At 40.4% G+C, this 21961-nt stretch overlaps 1 protein-coding gene across 3 annotated transcripts in view; it reads left to right on the top strand.

Annotated features, from left to right (window-relative positions):
* Window positions 1–21961, top strand: part of COG5 (component of oligomeric golgi complex 5) — a 310681-nt gene that overhangs the window by 281319 nt on the left and 7401 nt on the right. For 2 of the 3 annotated variants that reach the window (XM_077835367.1, XM_077835376.1), the window contains 5 exons: window positions 459–562; window positions 3322–3559; window positions 9129–9205; window positions 9752–9878; window positions 10517–10596. In XM_077835367.1, coding sequence (XP_077691493.1) covers window positions 459–562; window positions 3322–3559; window positions 9129–9205; window positions 9752–9878; window positions 10517–10596 — 626 coding nt within the window. The remainder of the gene's footprint in view (window positions 1–458; window positions 563–3321; window positions 3560–9128; window positions 9206–9751; window positions 9879–10516; window positions 10597–21961) is intronic. The other variant, XM_077835383.1, reaches the window with a different exon arrangement.

The raw sequence follows: 21961 nt of genomic DNA on the forward strand, positions 1-21961 counted from the left end.
GTGCTTTTATCTCTCAGGGTGATTAGTACATCTGGGTTTCTGTGGATGATGGCTGTCTGGACCCATCCCTCTATAATCCCTGTCTTGAGTGATGATGACAAGTAGAGGACAGGAGGCATGCCTACAGCAGGAGTGGATAATAGGCTTACGTGTGTGCATCAAAATGTGTATCTTTATATACAAGGGATGTCAAAGTGCACTGCCACTATGAAATAAACTAGTAATAGTAAAGTGGCCTTTATTTCTCTACCTTACTGAAATGGTTGAACAAATTAAATGTTGTAAGACTTCCATTTTCCTTTCCTTTAAATGTTTGCGGTTTGGAATAAAAGGGCACTGGTAACATAAAGGAGACAAATGTCTGTAATAAATAATTTATCCTAAATCAATATATTTTGGTGGTGTCAGTGTTTGTACTTTTTGTTCATTATTGATTTTGTCCTCTCACTTCATTTTAGACAATCCATGATCTCATGGGTAGTGCTGTGCAACCCTTACTGAACTCAGTAGGAGACTCAGTGGAGGCCATTATCATCACTATGCATCAGGAAGATTTTTCTGGGTAATCAGCCACTATCTTCATAATATGGCATTGTCTTGGTAAACTATATTGTATATGCATAATACCACAGTGACATTTGCAACAGGATCACTTGTCTGGGAGCTCATGATACTTGATTGTCTTTTTGCACAGAAGGCAGCAACATGGCTGGCCATTGAACTGAGTGACCAAAATTATATCACTCTTGCCTTTGTCCTTTTTCTTTTTTGGCTATCTTAAAGTAAAATTGGTCAAAAAATTTTCATTTTTTTAAGTAAGGGGAGCTTTATTCAAAACCAATGTTTTTGTGAACAGTTTTGTTTTTCAGAATAAACTTTGTGGCTTTTTTATCTAAAACGTTCATAACCATTTCAGAGTTTATAATGTAGATAAAAATGTCTATCAAAATTTGTTTACTGAAGAATGGATTTTTGGTAACTAAAATATTCTGATAACTGTTTTCGATAACATTTTCTGTAAGGTTTTAGATTAAAATTTCCATGAAAAAATTAAGTGAAATTTTTTGAAAAAAACAGTAATCGGAGGTCAGTTTTGAGCCTTATAAAATGAAAACAGCTGCAAAATTTCAAAAATTTTCACATTTTCATTTTTTGACCAGTTGTATTACAAAGTATATAAGTAAAGTAAGCAGTCATGGAATAAGAGGGAAGGTCCTCTCATGGATCGTAACTGGTTAAAAGGCAGGAAACAAAGGGTAGGAATAAATGGTCAGTTTTTACAATGGAGAAAGGTAAATGGCGGTTTCCCCGAGTTATCTGAACCGGAACCAGTGCTGTTCAACATATTCATAAATGATCTGGAAAATGGAGTAAACAGTGAGGTGATGAAGTTTGCAGATGATACAAAATTATTCAAGATAGTTAAGTTCAAAGCAGACTATGAAGAGTTACAAAAGGATCTCACAAAACTGGGTGACTGGGCAACAAATGACAGATGAAATTCAGTGTTGATAAATGCAAAGTAAAGCTTATTGGAAAACATAATCCCAAATATACATACGAAATGATGGGGTCTAAATTAGCTGTTACCACTCAAGAAAGATCCTGGAGTCATTATGGATAATTCTCTGAAAACATCTGCTCAATATGCAGCAGCAGTCAAAAAACCTAACAAAGTTTGGAACTAATAAGAATGGAATAGATAATAAGACAGTAAATATCATAATGCCACTGTGTAAATCCATGGTACACCCACACCTTGAATACTGCATGCAGTTCTGGTCGTCCTGTCTCAAAAAAGTTATGTTAGAAATGGAAAAGTACAGAGAAGGGCAACAAAAATGATCAAGGGTGTGGAACCGCTTCTTTATGAGGAGAGATGAAAAGAGATGACTATGGGGGGATATGATAGATTTTTGTAAAACGATGAATAGTGTGGAGAAATGAATATAAAGTGCTGTTTACTCCGTCACTCCATTCACATACCACAAGTCACCCAATGAAATGAATAGGTAGCAAGTTTAAAACAAACAAAAGGAAGTACTTCTTCACATACACTACACAGTCAATCTATGGAACTCATTGTCAGGGGATGTTGTGAAGGCCAAAATTATAACTGGATTAAAAAAAAAAATTAGACAAATTCCTGGAGGATAGGTCCATCTACGGTTGTTTGCCAAGATGGTCAGAGTTGCAACCCCATGCTCTGGGTAACCTTTGATTGTCAGATGCTGGAACTGGGCGACAGAGGATAGATGACTTGAAGGTTTCCCTGTTCTGTTCATTCCCTTTGAACCATCTGGCACTGGCCACTGTCGGCACTGGGCTGGATGGGCCATTGGTCTGACCCAGTATGGCCGTTCTTATGAGGAGGTTGATTTTCAACAGACTCTCCTGGTTTGGAAAGCCCTTCACCAGGAGAGACATAGCTAGATTTGAGACCTGCTGTGAGAGCCTGGTCCTGGTGGGTATGTGCTCTCTGACACCATTTATCTTAGAGTGGGAGGCTCCACAGAAACAAGTGATGGCAAGCCATAGTGGGTGCTATTTGCTTCCCCTGCACATCTTGCTACAGTTCATCCATTCCCCTTTCTTTAAAAAAAAAAAAAAAAGAAAAGTCTGTTGCAAACAATATCTTTTCAAAGGTGTTTTTCCCTTTTGCAACCTTTCCTGCTGATGGCACTTGCGCACACTCTCCGGTTCGATCTTTTGATTCAGACTGTGGACTAAAACCTGAAAGACGTTATGTGTCCTCAACTCCCACTGACGTCTGGGAGGGCCTTGGCTATAATTCAAAGAGAGAGAGTGCGATTACTGGTTACCATGTCCTATATCTTGCAGTACTCTGTTTCTTCACTGATTAGAAGAGAGTGCCTATAATCCTGGGTGTGGGACTTGAACAATCTAAGAGACTAATTCTGTGCAGAGATTGGTCTTGGGACAGGCTGCACTAGTAACCTTGTGATATGTAGCCTGATATTATGTGATCTTTTATTAGAATATTATACAAACTGCTGGGACACTTAAATTTGGGGGCTGGATTTAGAGCTTTAAAGCTTGCAGGCTGATGGAGGGTCTGCAAGCTGGATAGGAGGGGGTGATTTCCTCTATCTTATGATGTCAGCAGTGGTAGATCAAGAGATATTTTAGACTGCAGTTCCAGAGGGATCGACACACTCCTTTGTTCCAAGCAGACATAGGATGTTGTAACTCATGCCACCAAAGGAAAATTACTACATGGGATAAGAAGAAAATTAAAAAGAAACGAATACTTTGTAGTTGTATTATAAAAATGAATTTAGCATCTTACATTTTTGGCAGATCATTATCCAGCTCAGGAAAACCAGATGTCCCTTGTTCTCTGTACATGAAAGAACTACAGGGCTTCATAGCAAGAGTCATGAGCGACTACTTCAGACACTTCGAGTGTTTCGACTTTGTCTTTGACAACACTGAAGCCATTGCTCAGAGAGCAATTGAACTTTTTATTCGCAATGCCAGTCTACTGAGACCCCTTGGTGAAGGTGGGAAAATGCGACTTGCTGCTGACTTTGCACAGGTAAACTTAGCCAGGGCTGGCTTCCATTTTGTTTGTTTCCCTCTTTTAATGGAAACATGTAGATACTTGGTAAATATACACCTTTTCCCCCCATCGCAGTTGCCCATTGTCTTAGTTGGGTCTGCAAGATTTCATCCTGTGAGAAAGAGAATCTTGAGAAATTTATCCACTAAATAATCAATGAGGGCCCTTCTCATCATAAGGCAAACTCAGCAAAGCCCTATACCTTCCGGTCAAATTACTGGTGCATTGAAATTCGTCAGCATTTTGAAACTTTTTAATACTGAACAATAGTCTTCAGTGCTAGATCCATCATTTGCTACCACTCCCCCCAATGCACCTCCCTGTAAGATGGTTTTCCTTTCTTAATTGCTTTACCCACTGTGCCAGCACTGATCGTGGTCATGGACTGACCTACTTTGCAGTGTAGCATACAAATAAACATAAACAGAGTGTGAAAGGCCTGCCGGGTTGCTGTGAATACTGAAAGAATGACAATGTTGTCTGTGTTTCTGCTGGTGACATGGTCAATTTCCCTGTCTCATATTTTTTGCCTTAACTTGTATTGGACTGGTGAACTAAGCTCAATCAAGTAGATAATTCCAGTTTCCAGTGAGCTACTTCCTATTTTCAGATGAAAGCATCTTAATAGTAATATAGTGCAGAGTGAACCTGTTAGGGAACATAACACAAATATTCGGCACTTTGTTATCCTAATTCTAGGTCAGCTTCAGGGTATTGGTCCTTATTTTCAAGCTCTAAGGAGCAGCTTAGAATCCAAACATCTCAGAGACAGCCTCTGCCTCCAGCTTCATTCAACAGGGGCCTTGGCTGACATAGCTGAGGGTCAAACCCAAGAACGCTGGTGACAGAGCGTTTCATATAGAGCACTTAGTTGTGGAATTGACTACTACTAGAGAACAGGTGGGACCCAGGTCTTGTGGTCTTCAGGGCTCACCCCTTCATCAAGCTAAACTGTGTAATGGCCACAGCCACATGCTGCTGAATAAACCACCTGGGTTCACCAGCTAGTTCATAGCATCATAATCCTTCAGCAAGGAAGTTAATGGGAGATTTTCCATTGACTTCAGTGGGAGCAGGAAAGGGGCCAGAATGACCTAAAATGTGGGGCAAGGAGGACAATTGATTCCTTCTCCTGCATAAATATTGATGTACTTCTTAAATTCAGTAAGTATTTATATCTGATGTTACAGTATAGAGTGCCTTATAAATATATATTATTATTATTTATTATTATGAAAATACCCCCTTCCTTTATCTTTCTAAATGCATCTTTTTTTATCAATCAGATTACAATAATACAGGTCTTATCTAAAAGGCAGTGGTATGTTCTTACTTCAGTGTGAGGGGGTTTACACACTGTCTCCCACTGTGTTATCTGTACTTCCTGAATGTGTAATGGAATGAGTTCTCTGATCTCTATGCTTTTGTGCTGCAGGAAAGATTTTAAACTAGACCTACAATTGCTTGTTCTGAGTCCTTCCTCTTTTCCTGTCTAGCTGCCTTGTGTTCCCTTCCTCTCCTCTTAGCTCCCCTTACCTCCTCTTCCTGTTTGCGTTGTACTTGTAACCAGAAATAGCTGGAAGCTGGTCGTAGGCTGGGCCTCTCCTGCTGCTGTCTTATTTGTTGTTCAGCTTTTCTCGTGGCAGCACTTCCAACCCAGCTAGCGAGGAGGCCTGGCAGGGGATATCTGATATACTGGGCCATAGAAAACTTTGTGTAAAAAGTAAAATGCTTGGTGCGATGATACTCTAGTATGGATCTTTCCTTTTTGTTAGCATTGCAAGCAGGGGGAAGATCAGCCCTACCACTTACTAGCAGTCAGTTCAAGTCCTCCAGTATATATATCACCGGTGAACTGAGAACCTCTATACAATCTCCACAATGCCATATACTTTGTTGCATTATAAAATAGTGTATTATAGATGCTCTCTGGCACTTTGGCTAATTGTGTGACAGACTGTCAGATATACTCCTGAGCACTATCAACATGAAATGTTCTGTAACTTGTGTGCTTCTGTACATCGTTTAACAGAACACTCAAGGTGCATCTTAATGTCTAAAAATGTTTGCAGTGCTGCAGGTTTACTGTCCTATATTGTACTACTTATTGGAATTCCTATGTTTTAAAAGTGTGACAGCCTACAAAGGTTGAATGCGCCTGCAATTCATGCTGACTTAGAACTTTTATAGAAGATCCAAGAATGGGACTACTGTTAAGTTAACTGCTGTTCATTTCTGGACCAACATATTTGGTAAAGGTGGAGTTTTTGAAAAAATAAAAATAATTTGCTACCATGGATGCACTGCTAAGCTTTCCTTTCACTTTTAAAGCTAGTTAAATTAGAAGTGGTTTTTCTGGAGTCAGTCGAGCCCTCTTAGGTGACATTTTCTTGACATTTATATTTCCAATCAGATATCAGCTGGGCATTGGACAACCTTTTAACCTGCTCATTACTAAGAGTTTTGTTACTTAGTAACAAAACCAAGGTCTCTCGGGTTACAGTGACCTCCATGTATTTTAGACACTCTGAGATTAAAAATATGCGTTAGAATCATACATTGCCCTTTACATGACATGCAACTCTAAATGATTGATAGAGACAGTAAAGCAGAGAATGAAATTTAAACACTATACATTCTGGAATTTATTTAGAAGGAACAAGGATTCCTCAATATTTGGGCATAGAAATTTGATAGGCTGCTGAGATAAGGTTCCTAAACTCATTGCTGTGTAAGAGACCAGACCCTTCCAAAATACATGCAACCCTGCAAATGCATCATACAGCAAGGGTTCTCAAACTGGGGTCGGGACCCCTCAGGAGGTTGCAAGGTTATGACCTGGGGAGTTGCGAGCTGTAAGCCTCCACCCCAAACCCTGCTTCACTTCCAGCATTTATAATAGTATTAAATATATAAAAAAGTGTTTTTAATTTATAAGGGGGGGTCACACTCGGAGGCTTGCTGTGTGAAAGGGGTCACCAGTACAAAAGTTTGAGAACCACTGCCATACAGCATAACTGTGCATCTTAGCACATTGTAAACAGTAACTTTAAATCATAATATAGCTGTTATAGCTAAACAAGGTGTATCTATAAGCAGCTGTAGAAAGAAAGGTTGGTGCGACTGCTGTTGGTAGGACAGAAAGATGTTTCCTCCTACCAGCCAATCCCAGCACCTGAAAAAAGCCTTTCTTCAATGGCTGAAACGAGTGTTGATGCCATCCAGACAATTCACAGGCCCTACTCCAGCACCAGTTGTTGTGGCCGACAGCAATCTTTATTTAAAATATAAAAACTGGACATACTGTGAATACAAGAATGAACATTCCAGCAGAAATATGCTCACACACCCCTCATTGAAGAATCTAATGCAGTCTAACAAATTAAAAAATCAAATTAAAAAGCAGTCCTCCTGAATTTAACTAAATACATCAAGGTACAGTACAAACCCTGTAACGCTGGAGATCTAGAGAATCTGAGTTTGTTGTTTATGTGTATTTTTAACAAATAAGTTTCACTCTATTCCCACTTTGCATGACTCAATTCTAGAGTCTACTGTAGACTTCCAAGCTTACAAAGAAATATTTCTTTGGCAACTAGTGCTTCACGATGCAGCCATCTGCTGCCTTTAAAGTTTGTCTAGTTCTGGCAATAGAAATAATTAGAATGAATGAAGATTGACATTTAAGGGACAGAGTATTCTAAAGTAAATTATGTTCTTTCAAATACTTAAGACCAAAAAATATGAATTTAGGGACATTCCTAAAGCTTGTATAATATAGAGAATTGAAATTTGTTTTAATGAATTTAAATATTTGGTTTTGCTGTAGGAAACAAAAGTTCAACTAAAATCTTGCCACATTATATCCACTTTGGGGGGAAAAGTGTGTTAGGAAAAGGCGGAATATGATGTCACCTTTGTTTGGTTCCCTTCTTTGTCATCAGGAGCAGTTTGCTCCATATATCTTGATTTTCAAAGGTCCAAACAGCAGTTGGGTGCCTAGGGTGGAATTGTCTAAAGTACCTAAGGGTGCTCTCATTGAAAGGCAGATGTTTCCTCCTACCACCAGCCAGTCCCAGCAGCTAGAAAAACGTGCGGGGGAAATCTCACCCAAACCCTGTTAACTTTCAGTGAGAGTTAAATGTCTAACTGGCATTTGGACCTTTGAAAATCTCCCTGTTATTACTACTTTACTCTATCAGAACTGCCGTGCTTGCTTTTATCATTTTCACTATGGAGAAATGAACCTGTCTGAAAGCATGAGTACAGTTTACCATGCCTGCTTTGTTCTCTCATGCTCACAGTAACCAAGAATCCTGCATGTACAATTAAATGTTCTTTATGAACTCTCTTTGTCAACATGTGATCTGATAGTTCTGTTTCAGATATCATTACATGATTAGAAATAATAAGAATATTAAAGGTCTTGTTATAAATGTCTTGCCACCAGTGAAACCAGTTCATTAATGTTCTTTAAATGGTAAGATGTTATAAAAATAGTTTCTGGTTGTTTGCATTATACTGCTCTGGATACTCAGTTTTAGCTTTGCCCCTTTGAACCTTGTATTATATGGAGTCACTTGTATTTCAGTGACTCCATATAATGTTTTTTCAGTTTCCTAATAGAAACGTGTTTTCAACTTCTGTTTTATTAAACTCTAAAATCTGAAAGTTCATTTGTTCTTTTTGGCTTATACATCTTCACCATTAATCAAGATTCTGCAGCTGAAATTCAAGTTCTCTGTCCTCTGTGAATCATGTACCCACCAGAACAGAGACTAGCTCACTCTCCAAAGGCAGTAAGAATTTCACAGTGCTAAGAAGTGTTTAAAAAAATATATCTTATTTTTGTTACTGAAGGCAGCAGAGATCACTCAGAGCAGATTGTTAAGAAGTTGTCACTTTTACAGAGACATTCTTTTGACTATGACCACACTTCAATGTGTGTTAGTGACAATAGTTCCCAGCGGTCATCTCCTAATTCATGTAGGCTTGTGCCCAAGTCTTTTGTGGGGATGTGTGTTTTCAGTCATAAATCCTTTAACAAGCCCTTTCACCAGAGGGAGAATCAGCCACTTTTGTGGGGGAGCCCTGGACCGGTTTCCAATAATAAGGCCCCATCAATAGGGTCACCAACGTCTGTCTATTATCCCCTTTCTTCCCAATCTTAGCCCAGATTGTTGGATATGGGGAGAACTTTACTGCACCAGTGAACCCACCAGTAAAGATTAAACATATTGAGATAAACAACGCACCAAACTCATTGGCAAAGTTCATTGTATCTCTCACGTAATTGCTCTGCGAACCAGAAAGTCTGTAGCCAACATAACCACTTCCTGCTGTATGATGGTTGTGGTGTTGAAAAGAAGAGAGCAAAAAGCCCTGGCCCAGTCAATCTGCCGTGTGGAGAAAATTTCTTCCTGACGCCAAACGTGGCAATTATTGATATGCTGATGACCCATCCCATGACCTCTACTTATTGTTAGATGCAGAGCTTTGCATCTGGGGACATTCTGATTTAAGTAAAAGTCTTTTTATTGTACAGATGGAGTTAGCAGTGGCCCCACTCTGCAGGCGAGTGTCTGATCTAGGAAAGTCTTATAGGCTGTTGAGGTCATTCAGGTGAGTTACAATCACAGTATCTCTAGCAATTGGTAATGTGGTCAAATAATATTATTAAATTAATTTCCTACTTCTTGTTGCTTGTGATTCTAATTAAAAACCTTCTGGCAACTTCACATGCAAATTAGCAACAAATTAGTGTTTTTCCTTTTAATTTTTATTCATACTGTAACTACAATTTGGTGAATTTTGTCATGCTAATGTCAGCTAAATTGTACCTTCTTGGATTGTATTTGATGTTAGTTCTTATGATAATGAACTGTATAGTTAGACCGAGGGTTTTCATAGCAATATAAAACTTGCATTCCAATGTTGGGAGATTGTTTAATTAAAATAATACGCTTCTTGTACAAATGATCACCTGCCAAATTCTGCATTACAAAGCAATGATGCAAAGTGGCAAAAAACAAATGAGATGCACAGGCAGAAATAATTCTCTCTCTAAAAGGCCTAGCACAGTATTGGCACTCTATAAATAGTAATATTCTAAGAGGTATCTTTTTCCTTTCTTTCATGATTATATTGTGTAACTTGTGCTTTTTCCAGACCACTGCTGTTCCAGACTAGTGAGCATATTGCCAATAGTCCAGCTGTGGGAGATATTATTCCATTCAGCATTATTCTTCAGTTCTTATTTACAAGATCACCACCTGAATTAAAATCACCATTTCAGGTAACCCGGTCAAGCCATCTTCCTTTTTGAAATATTCCATTAATAGATTCACTCTGCCACACATCAGTGCCTCCTCTCTAATTAGCTTTTGTTTGAACCCACATTCAGGATACAGTTTATTGGTTCTGTTTTTATTAGTTTGTGGCGAAGGTGCTCAGGTCACTTGTTTTATATTTTCGTTAGTTTGTAGAAGTAAAAAAAACCAAAAAACCAATCATCCTGCAGATAAGATATACTGAAGTGGGCTCACAAATTTTTTTTATTCTCCCAGATGAATGTATGAGTTTTCCTGGTGTTCATTTTAAAGCTGACAATTCGTAACTTCAAATATGCCCATGAAAAGGGGTTTATTGTTTTCTTTTATGTTAAATTCTTCCAGTGTATTGTTCAGTGGAGATGGAGTAAAAACTCCCTCTAAGAATTCTAAGTGAATCTACATCTTTGTGTCATCTAAAATTTCTTAGATGAGAGCCAGTTTATTTTTATTGCTGATTAGCAGTTGTGATAGTGATGAACCAGCTTCACTTGACTTTAATTTAGTTTACCTTTGTGTCTGACAATTGTGCATATTTCTTTGACATTATAGCAAATATCTTCTATATACTAGTGTTTAATGGGTCCATATTTCTGTGTATCAGAGAGCAGAGTGGTCCATTGCCCGTTATTCCCAATGGCTTGATGACCATCCATCTGAAAAGGACAGACTTGTTCTCATAAGGTAAAAACAATTATTCACCTGTTTGAATGTATTACTGTGAAGCAGTATTTTAGCTGAAAAAACAGGATTGCTCTTGTGAAGTAAGATGTGAGCTATAGGGGCTTTATTCCAAAGAGTTTCATTTTCTGCCCATCTTTAGAGGTGAGCTGCAAAGGGTTTCTCCCCAAAAATCCACCCCAAAACACTCCTTAGTTAAATTTTAAAAGAAGGAAAATGCACACAAAGTGGTTTAGGAATGTAGTAATCACTACATTTTCACAAAATTACCTCCTTAATATCCTGAGAAATCTAGGTTCCAGCCTTCCTGCTTCCGATGCTAGAAGCAAGTGACATCACAGCCATAAACAAAGGGAATTAAAATAGGTGTTCAGAACGGAAAACTTTTGTTTATGATAGTTGTGGTATCATTCATTCTTTTAGAGAAATCAAGAAGTCAGCAGCGGTTATGGACTTTTTCCTGATTTAGAATCTTAGAAAAGAGTTTTGCAGTTTTTTTCAAAACCTGCAGTTGACCTTTAAGAAATGTAATAGAGAAATTCAACAGTGGTGCAAAGCTAAGGAGCTGCATATTTGTGATTATTCTATAAACTTGCTTCTACTTATTGATCATCACTTGATCAATTATCAGTTATCCAACATGCTAACAAAATCTACAAGTCATAAGTCCTGTGTCCTCTCCCTAACTTGTTTTCACCTATTATTATAGACTATATAATTGACTATATGGGGAAGCAGTGAAACTGATTCTGTACAAAATGCTGTCCAAAAAGTGCACAAAGAAAACATATTGGAAAAACAGAGAAGAGTATTTTTCAGTCTCCGACCTTTTTCGGTTCCAATAATCTTAAAAGTTACGTGCAGCAATGGTAGTTAAAACACATTCAGACAAACTGTACCTTTCAAGTGATGGGTCTCTTGTAGCAGGTATTTTCAGAACTCTAATAGTACTTGGAAATAACTCTTTCTTGACAAGACCATGCAAACAATTGACCATGTGACCTTCGTAGTACCTAAGCCTTGGGTCCTTTTGGAACACTGAAGTCATCATAAAATGCTACACAGAGGCAAAGGTTAACATTTGATTTGTTTACATTGAATATGACATGCTTACAAAGGCCTGACAGTGGCACTGCAGCCTGTGATCTGGAGGATGGGAGGGGAAGTGCTGCAGTTTGAGGCCCTGCAGAACTTCAAATGCAGGTAGAATCCCTCATGGGGATTCAAGGGATGCATTGTGGAGTGGCAGGTCTGTTGAGCTGGCTCTTTGTGCTACACCACCTCTACTGCTTCGATGTGAAGGGATAGTGGGGCTATGGCCGTGCCTTTCCCTGCCTCCTTTTGGGAGTTTCATACTGCTGTTGGTGCTAGCCAGGACAATGCTCCCACCCCTGCACTAGGGTGCCTAGCCCCTGCAGGAAATCCTCTTGCAGGGAGGCTCGCAATCTAGCCCAATCTGATTAGGAAGCAACGTTGTGACTGTGTACTTATGTGTGTGTACATTCCGATCGTCTGCTGAAATTATAATAGCTGGCATTTACATTTCAGCCAGCAATATTTTTGTTGAAAAGAAATACTTATCTATCTGTCCTTTTAAACAGAAATTAAAATATACAGTCAATAGAAGTCTGCTGTAAATATTTATACTGTAAATATAATGATAGCATACATATGAGAATGGCTGGTTGATGTATTTTACCACAGATTTATTTCATAAGCATCTGTGAGTTATTGTCATGTGGTGGCTCACATACAATTGGAATTAGAATTTGGAAGTTCATGTACAACTATTAAACTGTTCTCCTTTTCTTCTGTGTTACACCTTATGGTATTTGAACCTGTTGCATTTAGAATACGTAATTGCTAAGTGACTCTGTCTGCATCGTGTCTCTCAATGTGCAGCGGCAGTCAGAAACGCTAATAGAATGTTAGGAACCATTAGGAAAAGGATAGATAATAAGACAAAATATCATAAAGCCACTATATAAATCCATGGTACACCCAAACTTTGAATACTGCATGCAGTTCTGGTCGCCCTGTCTCAAAAAAGTTATATTAGAATTGTACCGGGTACAGAGAAGGGCAAAAAATATGATTAAGAGCATGGAACAGCTTCTGTATGAAGAGAGATTAAAAAGATTGGACTTTTCAGCTTGGAAAAGAGACAACAAAAGGGGGGTATGACAGAGGTTTATAAAATCATGAATGGTGTGGGAGAAAGTGAATAAGGAAGTGTTATTTACTCCTTCACATAACACAAGAACATGGGGTCACCAAATGAAATTAATATGCAGCAGGTTTATAGCAAACAAAAGGAAGTACTGCTTCACACAACTCATAGTCAACCTGTGGAACTTGTTGCCAGGGAACTATAACAGGGTTCAAAAAATAACTAGTAAGTTGTTGGAGGATAGGTCCGTCAATGGCTATTGGCCAAGAAGGTCAGAGATGCAACCCCATGCTCTGAGTGTCCCTAACAGTCTCTGATTACCAGAAGCTGGGCGTGGACCACAAGGAATGGATCACTTGATGATTGCCTGTTCTCTTCATTCCCTTTGGGGCACCTGGCATTGGCCACTGTTGGAAGACAGGATACTGGGCTAGATGGACCACTGGCCTGACACAGTATGGCCGCCTTATACGTTTGTATTCAACACCTAAAATAAATATGCAAAATATGTCTCTTCACGTCTTAAATAGAGGAGTCTTTTGAAGGTCACACATTGGCTGATTTGAATATAATAATGCAGTTTGGCTAAAAAAATTAGGTTTTCTTATATCTAAAATCATGAAATCTTGAAGGTAGCTTGTAATTCTACAGCACTCCCTCCAGTGCTGAAGCATTATGGGGTGATGATCACTTAGGGTGAAATCTCAGACCCATTTAAGTCAATGATGAAATTCCTATTGACCTAATTGAGGCTGGGATTTTATGTATAGATGGGATTTTCAAAAGCATCTAGGGCAGTTTTTCTCAAACTGGGGTCCGCAAGGGTATTCCAGGGTCCGCAAGCCCAGCTGGTTAACTCCTCCACCTCCCTCCCTCCATTCCTCCCTTCTTGCTCCCAGTGCCTCCTGCATGCTGAGGAACAGCTGTTCTGCAGTGCGCAAGAGGGTGGGGAGAGGAGTGGGGATGGGGTGTGCTCGGGGGGGCAGAAAAAGGTGGGGAAGAAGAGGGGCAGGAAGAGGTGGGGTGGGGTCTTGGGGGAAGGGGTGGAGTGGGGGCAGGGCCTGGGGCTGAGCAGGGGTTTGTGCACTTGGGGTCCACAAACTTTTTAAAATCAAAATGGGGATCCTCAGGTTGCTAAAGTTTGAGAACCACTGGTCTAGGGAAATTAGGAGAACAAATGTCATTGAAAATCTACAGGACTTTGTGCTCATAAGTCCCTTCAGGCAACTTTGAAAATCCCACCCTTCAACGACAATGCAATTAAACATTATAAAAACAGAGCAAAATATAAACAAGTAAATGTATCATCATAAAAGTATCGGGGGAAGAGCAATCAAGACAAAAACTACTCTGAGAAAATGCTGGTGTTCTTTTAAATGGGGAAGATAGGTGCCCAGGATGAGCAAGCTACCTACCAAAAGTACCAGCCCAAAACATGATTCCCCGCTGATCCATAGAGTGAAAGTGGGGCCCTGCAGGGAAGATGATAATATTATACTGTCACCAACCAGGGCAAAGCTTTTGGAGGAGGTTTCTCTCCATTAAGGGCTTTTAAAGTCAACAGAACATGCTTAAAACTAGTCTGCCCCTTTCTTTGCAACCAACAGAAAGAACACAAGGCAGCTGACCATGGCTACGGAAGCCTGTGGCCAAGCTTGCTATTGCATTTTGTTCCAGCTATAAGTATGGTAGAAGCCCTACTAAGATCTGAACTATGTGATGACATTTAACCGTATCTGAACAGTATTTCAGTAATTGTGCTAGCTGACTTTGTGCTGATAGTAGTTTTTCCTTGTCTGCATTTACGGCTAAGCCACCTTCAGGCCTGGTTCAGCTAACAGGATTGTTGAAACCATGTTAAGCCATGGTTAAATTTCATATTGTAGACTAGGCCTAAGAAGAATTAAAACAGTTGAATTTTGTAATCCCAAAGGCATGTATTAGTGTTGCAGATTATCAGTGAGTAATTGTTTTTAGAAGAATTTGTAGCCCTTTTGCTTTGTAATGTAGAATTTATTGTATAATATTACTTGTGGGAAATTAATTCTAGTGCATCTTTACAAATGGTACATTTGCTGCCATTTCAATTTGTAATGACTGCAGCTGGTCTAGAGATCTGCTTTTTAAATATTACTGTAGTAGGGTTACCAGGTTCCTCACAGCTTGTTATCAAATCCTTGGTTCCTTCTGTTCACTATGGAGTGACTAAACACTTTAAACGCTGCACAATGGGAGTATGGCCAACTGGTAGCTATTAATGAACTATTTTTGTATATTCCTTCTTGTTTGTCTTCCTATGGCCTGGAGTAATTCCTGGGGACTGAGTTATTGGAATTAAATTTGTATTTTGTAAACTAGTTGATCCACATACTTTTATTACAGTTTAAAAATTAAACCCCTTCCTTCTCAGCAAGGTTTCCTATTACTTAATAAAGTATCAAGTCAGATCCAGTTCCTGTAGATCTTCCATTGACTTTAATGGAAGTTAAATTAAGCCTGTTGTAGACTCTGAACTGCTGCAGTCATGGGTCAAATTCTGATTCCACTTACACTGTGTAAACCTATTAACTCCACTGAAGCCAATGCAATCACACAAAGTATAATTACACTGGTGTAATAGAGATCAAAATCTGGCCTAGTACATTAAACCAAGCGTTCTGAAACATTTTCATAGTGTGCACTATATCTTAATAGAGAAATTGTCCCAAGGATGACCTCCTTCCCGTTAGCACTGGCAAAGATCAGTTTGTGAACCTTAGTATTAGATTATTCACGAAACTGAGTTACAAGCTTAATTTGGTCCACCCTGGTAGTAAGTGCAAAAGTATGACCAGTCCACAAGGTTGTATTGTGTTGCAGGCACTGGTTTTCCTATTCGTGCACGAATTCTTTAAATTTCCAACTAAGTCAGACAAACCTAGCACCAGCCAATCAGATTGCTGACTGACTGGCCCTGATTTGCCGATAAGTGTACGGTATAAAAAACAAAAGCAAAGCACCCAACCAACACAAGCTTGTTCATAAAAATACTTTGATATAATTTATTTTTGGTTGGCAGAACTATAGCCCAATTATTTGAGCTAATCATTTTGCAATCTTTAATAAAATAGAGTCCTCTTCCTACTATTTTGTGTTTACATATAATAGCTTTTGTAATATTTTGATTAAATAGTTGGAGCCATACTGGTGTATTTTTATGGCATAATAGTCTATTTTCCATAGATATCTCCTCTTTGCCTTATAGTTTACATAGCATTCTCTCTTAACAAAATAATAACAATAATACTTACTTGTAAAGCAATTCATGGCCCTGATCCTGTAATCTGATCTTTCATGCTGATCCGTGTGCCTTTATGGGGCCACGTACATTATTATTAGCATTATTTGTATTACTAGAGTATTTAGGAACCCCAGTCATTGACCATGAGTCCGTTGTGCTTGGCACTGGACAAACACAGAACAAACAGATAGTCTCTGCACCAGGGATCTTACAGTCTGAGTAAGGGTCTGTCTGAGTGAATCAGATGACAGGATTGAGACCTTAGTATTCAAAGTATATAAACATTAACAAATTAATTAACAGTCCATTTTATTGATATATACTGAGATTCCTTTAAGGGACAGTATCCAGATCATAGTTTTGTTAATTATTTTAATTTAGATATAAATCTTCATGTTTTGAAAGAATGTTTTATAAAAAACGATCTAGACTTATATAATCCACTTGTCCTGAATTCCAAGAAAGCTGATGTTTTTGAGCAAGCAAGTGAAGTAATTTAATAAGTGCTTTAAAATCCTCTTCTCTTCTTCTTTATGTGGGAGGGCATCTTAAACCTAGATTTTTTTTCCTTACATCTGATGGCATTTTTCATGAAACATTAATATATGCAGAGCATCCCTCCAACCGTCTTTCTGTAGCCTTCTCTTACAAATGAGATCTGTAATGTGTATCACATCTGATTTTTTGAAATGGAAAAAGAATTAATGAACAGATTTTTTGTCCTTTATTAGATTTGAAGATGCTGAGTATAGGGCAATATTGGGTCTAATCCCTTAGAGACCAGGTTGTGTAGATTATATAAACAGGGTTTCTTCCCATTTCTTAAACATTTGGAAGATACACGTAAGTGACATATTTCTATATGAATATGATCCTGTTTCTGTTTCAGTGCTGCCTGCTACATGATATTCATTTAGCCCATAAAGCATCTAATTCTTTGATTGCTCCTTATTTACAAGTATCTTTACAACATATGCTGTAGGAATAAATTAATCTACTATTCCTGGTACAGAATTGTCATGGTAAAATGATGCATCACTATTTAACTTTTTTGTGCCACATAGTCTTAATTAGTTTTTGTAAGTTAGGACTGGTGTAAGTTATATAATGTGATGACATGACCTGTCTCATAATACTATAAATAAAACTAGAGATTTAGACAGGAGGGAACCTCTCTTTTGGTAGCATAAGTTAAACATTTTGTAAGAAGTTACACAATTTTGTGCTCTCAGCAAGCTAAGGGTGAAATCTGACAGTGTTCTTCCATGACTGAATTCACTGTGCGCCATACACCTTACCATCATTATCCATATTACCGGAGGACCCATCGTTGTATGTCATGGTGCCCAGAGGCTACAGTTATAATTACATAATTTCCTTCAAGAAGGAGGAACAAAGCTGCCACCCCAAGTTTAGTTCCTAAGTTAAAAATTGCTGTGGCCCACAGGATAAACCATCCTGTTTTTTTAACTGTATGCATCTTCAGGTAACCTCTGGGGCTAGGAGAAATGTTGGTGTTTTTGTCCAGGCTCCAAACATCACCTCCATTTTTCTCTCCCTGCCAACACTCTATCTGTTATGAGGATTGTAGGAGATGATAACTTGAGTTGTCCTCTGCACAAAGGAACTCCAGTATCTTGGGCTAAGCAAACTCAGAGACCTAATGCTAATGGGTTCAGATGCCACAGTGATGGGTTCAGTATAAGAACATGACCAAAATAAAATAAAATAAAATTTCACCCACTATACAGTTATTACTGCGTTAACAGGAAGCATCTTCTATTTTACATGAATATTTTGTGTTTCATTCTTCTGAAGTGTGTTTTTCCCTCATCGCCTCTGAGCCTTTGAACACCCATGCTTCTCATGTCGCATGTGCATCCACTGCCCCAAACACACAGCTCCTTAAGCATCAGGGAGTAGCCGTGTTAGTCTGTATCCACAAAAACGACGAGGAGTCTGGTGGCACCTTAAAGACTAACAGATTGATTTGGGCTTCTCTCACTCCCACCAAAGGTCATTTTTAACAAACACATAGTTATTTTAACAACTCCCTCCTTCTCCTCCCTCCTATTTCCCTCCTCCTTGCCTCTCCCACTTCTCCTCATGGCATTTAAAATCTGAATGGGGACAACGCTGGACTCTTCCCAATCAGCGCTGCAACTATTGAAACTTATGTGTGTAGCGGGGGTCAACAGGTCACACTGGAAGTGCTGTTCAGAGATGCAGCCAGCAGCAGCTTTCTCGCTGCCTCTTCATTGTTCTCAAACCCAGTGCCAGCCACATGTGGAAGCAGCAGCCCTGTGTGATCCTCCTTGTGCACTTGTTGTAGGCGGTGGGTGGCTGGTCATTCTGTGGCGCACCAGTGGAGAGAGTGGGAATGAGGGCTGAGGCTGCGTAGAATGTTCAGGAAGTTGACCAAGTCCCAGCAGTCATTGTTAGTTTGGATCAAGAAGTGGAATAATTTGACCACCGGCTAACATGCCTGCAGCCTGCTTTCTGATTGGGAAGAGGGCTCGCTCTTCCTGTAGTAGCACATGAGAGCATAGACCTTCTGGGAGGAGAGTCTAAGTGGCTGTTCAGAAGGTGTTGGTATGTAGTGACTCATTAGTATATGGTTACAAAAATGGAACACGCAGCATGTTATGTAAAAGCGTATGAGCACCTCAGGGAGTTCTGCTGTGCTTGCTCACCGGCAGTTCTCTGGTCGTTTGACAGCTCTTACTACAACCAAGTTATATGAGTCTCAGATACACTCTTAACACCCTTTTAACATAGCCTCAGTCTTGGGTGCTGTGCTCCTGTGCATGACCAGGAAAGGAACTTTCCCAAACTTAGTCCATTGTTTCCAGTAGGGGCGTCTTGTGCCAGCCCTGCAGTGGGATGAAGGCACTGCCTGGTAGTCCAGCCACCATTTCCTTCTTATCTGTGTTCTGTAGAGGAGCTACCCCAGGTAGCTGTGGAGACTGACTACCCCAGGCTCCATGGTTACTCAGTTCAGTGCCTCATTTGCTCTCCCTCTATGTTCCATTCAGGCTGTCCTTTTACTGTGTGGTGCTTTCTTCTCCTCTATCTCCTCCCTCAAAAAGGTGTAATCTACTGAGGACCATGGAACCAGCCACATTAACTTCCATTGATAACCTCTACAATGCCTTATATGATGCTAAGTTCCCAGAACTGGGATTTATCCTACTAATCCACAAATCTCTGTGGCAGCCCCAGAGACAGTGCCAGGCTGGGTCATACACTGATGGAGAATTTCAGAGGATGGTGTGTTGGGGTGTTTTAGTACATCCTGGCCAAAGAGCATGCCATGCTGCTTTTGAATGTAGTGAGCGACTGGAGGAGTGCCAGGTCTCTCAGAGATGATGACATTGCTCATGAAGTCGAACCACTGTATGTTCAGGAATTGATGCTGATGGTGCATATTGAATCCCGCTAGCCTCTCCAAGGTGCCTGTAAGAGAGTCCGGGTTTCTGACAGGTATAGGAGTACTGGTAGTATGCAGTTTCGGTAGATCCTGAATGTTGTACCAGCACAGAAACTTTTTTGTGTCCATAAGTGAGGCACAGACTTCATGCAGGAGGCAGCAAGACCTATTCGTCGGAGGACATCTGGTTTGCTGCAACTGTTCGCACTCTGCAGCGTAAGCAGATGAACACGTCAACACTGTCCATGGGGCTTGACCCACTCTGCGTTGAGGGTGCTAGTGGGCCAGCCCTGATGTTCTGGATCTTGGTCTTCTGCCATGAGACATTCAAGCCCACAGTACAAGCAGAGTCTTGGAGACCTTGAAGGACAAAACTGAAGTTCCATGGCTTCTCCACAAGCAAGGCATCATAGTTTTGTTGGTGGCCACTTCTTGACCAATCTTTATTCCAGTGTGTGGAGTGGCAAGTTCTAACATTCAGTCAATAGCTCGATAGAGTGGTGCAGGGATGAGAATGCATCCCTGCCACACACCAGAGGTTGTGTAGAAATGCAGTGAAGGTTGTAAATGAGTGCGCACCCTTGTGCTGTTATGGGTGTGAAGATTGTGCACCAGATTTAGCAGAACATCTGGGACACCAACTCCTTTCAGTGCAAGCCAAAGTACTGACCTGTTAACCAAATCAAAATTGCTCTGATGTCAGTATATGACATGTGAAGTGGGCAATTAAATTCTCGGTGCAGTTCAGCCAGAAGCCAGAGGGTAAGTGAAGCGTCCATTTTCGACTACCCAGCAGTGACACTTGATTGCTGTGGATGGTGATGACTGTTAAGGAGCAACTGCATGCTACCAAGAGGAATGTGAGCAAAGACCTTTAAGAGACTGGTAACCAATGATATCAGCCTGGAGTTGCCACACTTGTACAGGGGCACTGTGATACCATCTCTCCATGCTGAAGGTAGTCTGCCTGAAGCCCACACTTTTAAGAACAGTTGAAACAGGCCAGTGCTGACTGGTTCCAAGGCACCTTTGAGCAGCTTGTGTGGAATACCGTCAGGTCCAGTGGCATGTCCATCCCATAACTTTTGGATGGCCTTTCGTGCTTCCTTGAGTGATGGAAGATCAGTCCCTCGGTCTGCACTTATGTAGCTTGCCAGGTCACATAGCTCCGCACAGCGTTCAGCAGGTGTGTGGTTCAGCAAGCTTTCACAATATGTTTTCCATTGGTCCAGGACTTCATCTGCGGAGGGGCAGGGAGATATGTCTCATTTCGTGATGGGAATATTAGAAGGCTGCTTATGGCTGCCAGCCAGGTGCATGATAGTTTTGCAGGCAAGACAAAGAATGTTGTGCTGTCGGCTGTCCTCTAGTTCATCGACCAGGGTGTTGATGTAGATCTCAGTCACGTTGTACCATGGCCCAGAAAAAGCGTTTCCACCATTTACTTCCATGGACATCTCCCTGCTTATGTGCTTCTTCCTTTTTTTTTTCTAATGTATCAAAGTCCTCTTCAGAAAGCCCTGGTTTCTTCAGTGACCATCCAAAGTAGATGGTTTCGGTGGTGGTGCTTGGTATATCATTATGTATACCACTCTAGGTGATTTCCACATTGTGAAGAGAATACTCAGGTCACGTATGTGATTTTCAGCAGCCTGTGTGTATTTCATGGCTTCAACAGGAAAGACGCTGGTACTGTTGGTAGACCTCTGGCCTGCAAGGAGTTCAAAAATGCAGAAAGAGCTGACCTGTGAGGTACTTTGACCAAACACAAACCTAGCTCGCTAGCAAGTCCCCCTCTTGGAAACCTAGCTCCTTCTGTAAAAGGCTCAGCAACTGAGTACAATAGCCTGCTCTGGTCTTTGATGCATAAATAAATGAAGTGCTGGACTCTCTCTCTGCAGCCCAGCAATCCACTTGGCAGGGCTTGAATCTCAAGCCTCTCAGGGGCTATAGTGCTGTGCTCAGATTCTCTTCCTTCCCTCCAGCAAGCTGAAAGTGCAGGACCCTAGGCTTCAGATCAGTCTCCTTCTCTCAATAGTGGTGAATTTTCTGCTTATTGCTGTCAGTAGGGCTCACCCCATGCCCAATTTTTGACCTTCGTTGTGGGAGTTTAGGTTCATTGTTTAGCTTCTGTGTCTCTCTCAGGCGACCTAAGGTGGTATTTGCACAGCAGCTGGGAGGTGTGATTCCCAGTGGGGGTAGACATACGCGTCTCAAGCTAGCTCAAGCAGATCTGGCACCTGAAAATAGCTGTGCTGGGGCTGTGGCATGGGCGGTGGCTCAGGCTGGCTACTCGAGTATCTACCCAGGGGCCAGCACATGCTGCAATGGCCACATGACTATTTTTAGGTGCTAGCTCAAGCAAAGCTAGTTGATTGTATGTATATCTACACTGGGAATCACTCCTCCCAGCTGCTCTGTAGAAATACCCTATATGAGTTAATACCCTGCTCCTGGGTGCTGATTTCCCTCAGGTTTGGTTTTGTGC

Source organism: Eretmochelys imbricata, chromosome 1 (assembly GCF_965152235.1).
Source record: "Eretmochelys imbricata isolate rEreImb1 chromosome 1, rEreImb1.hap1, whole genome shotgun sequence".
In the NCBI taxonomy this organism is placed as follows: domain Eukaryota; kingdom Metazoa; phylum Chordata; order Testudines; family Cheloniidae; genus Eretmochelys; species Eretmochelys imbricata.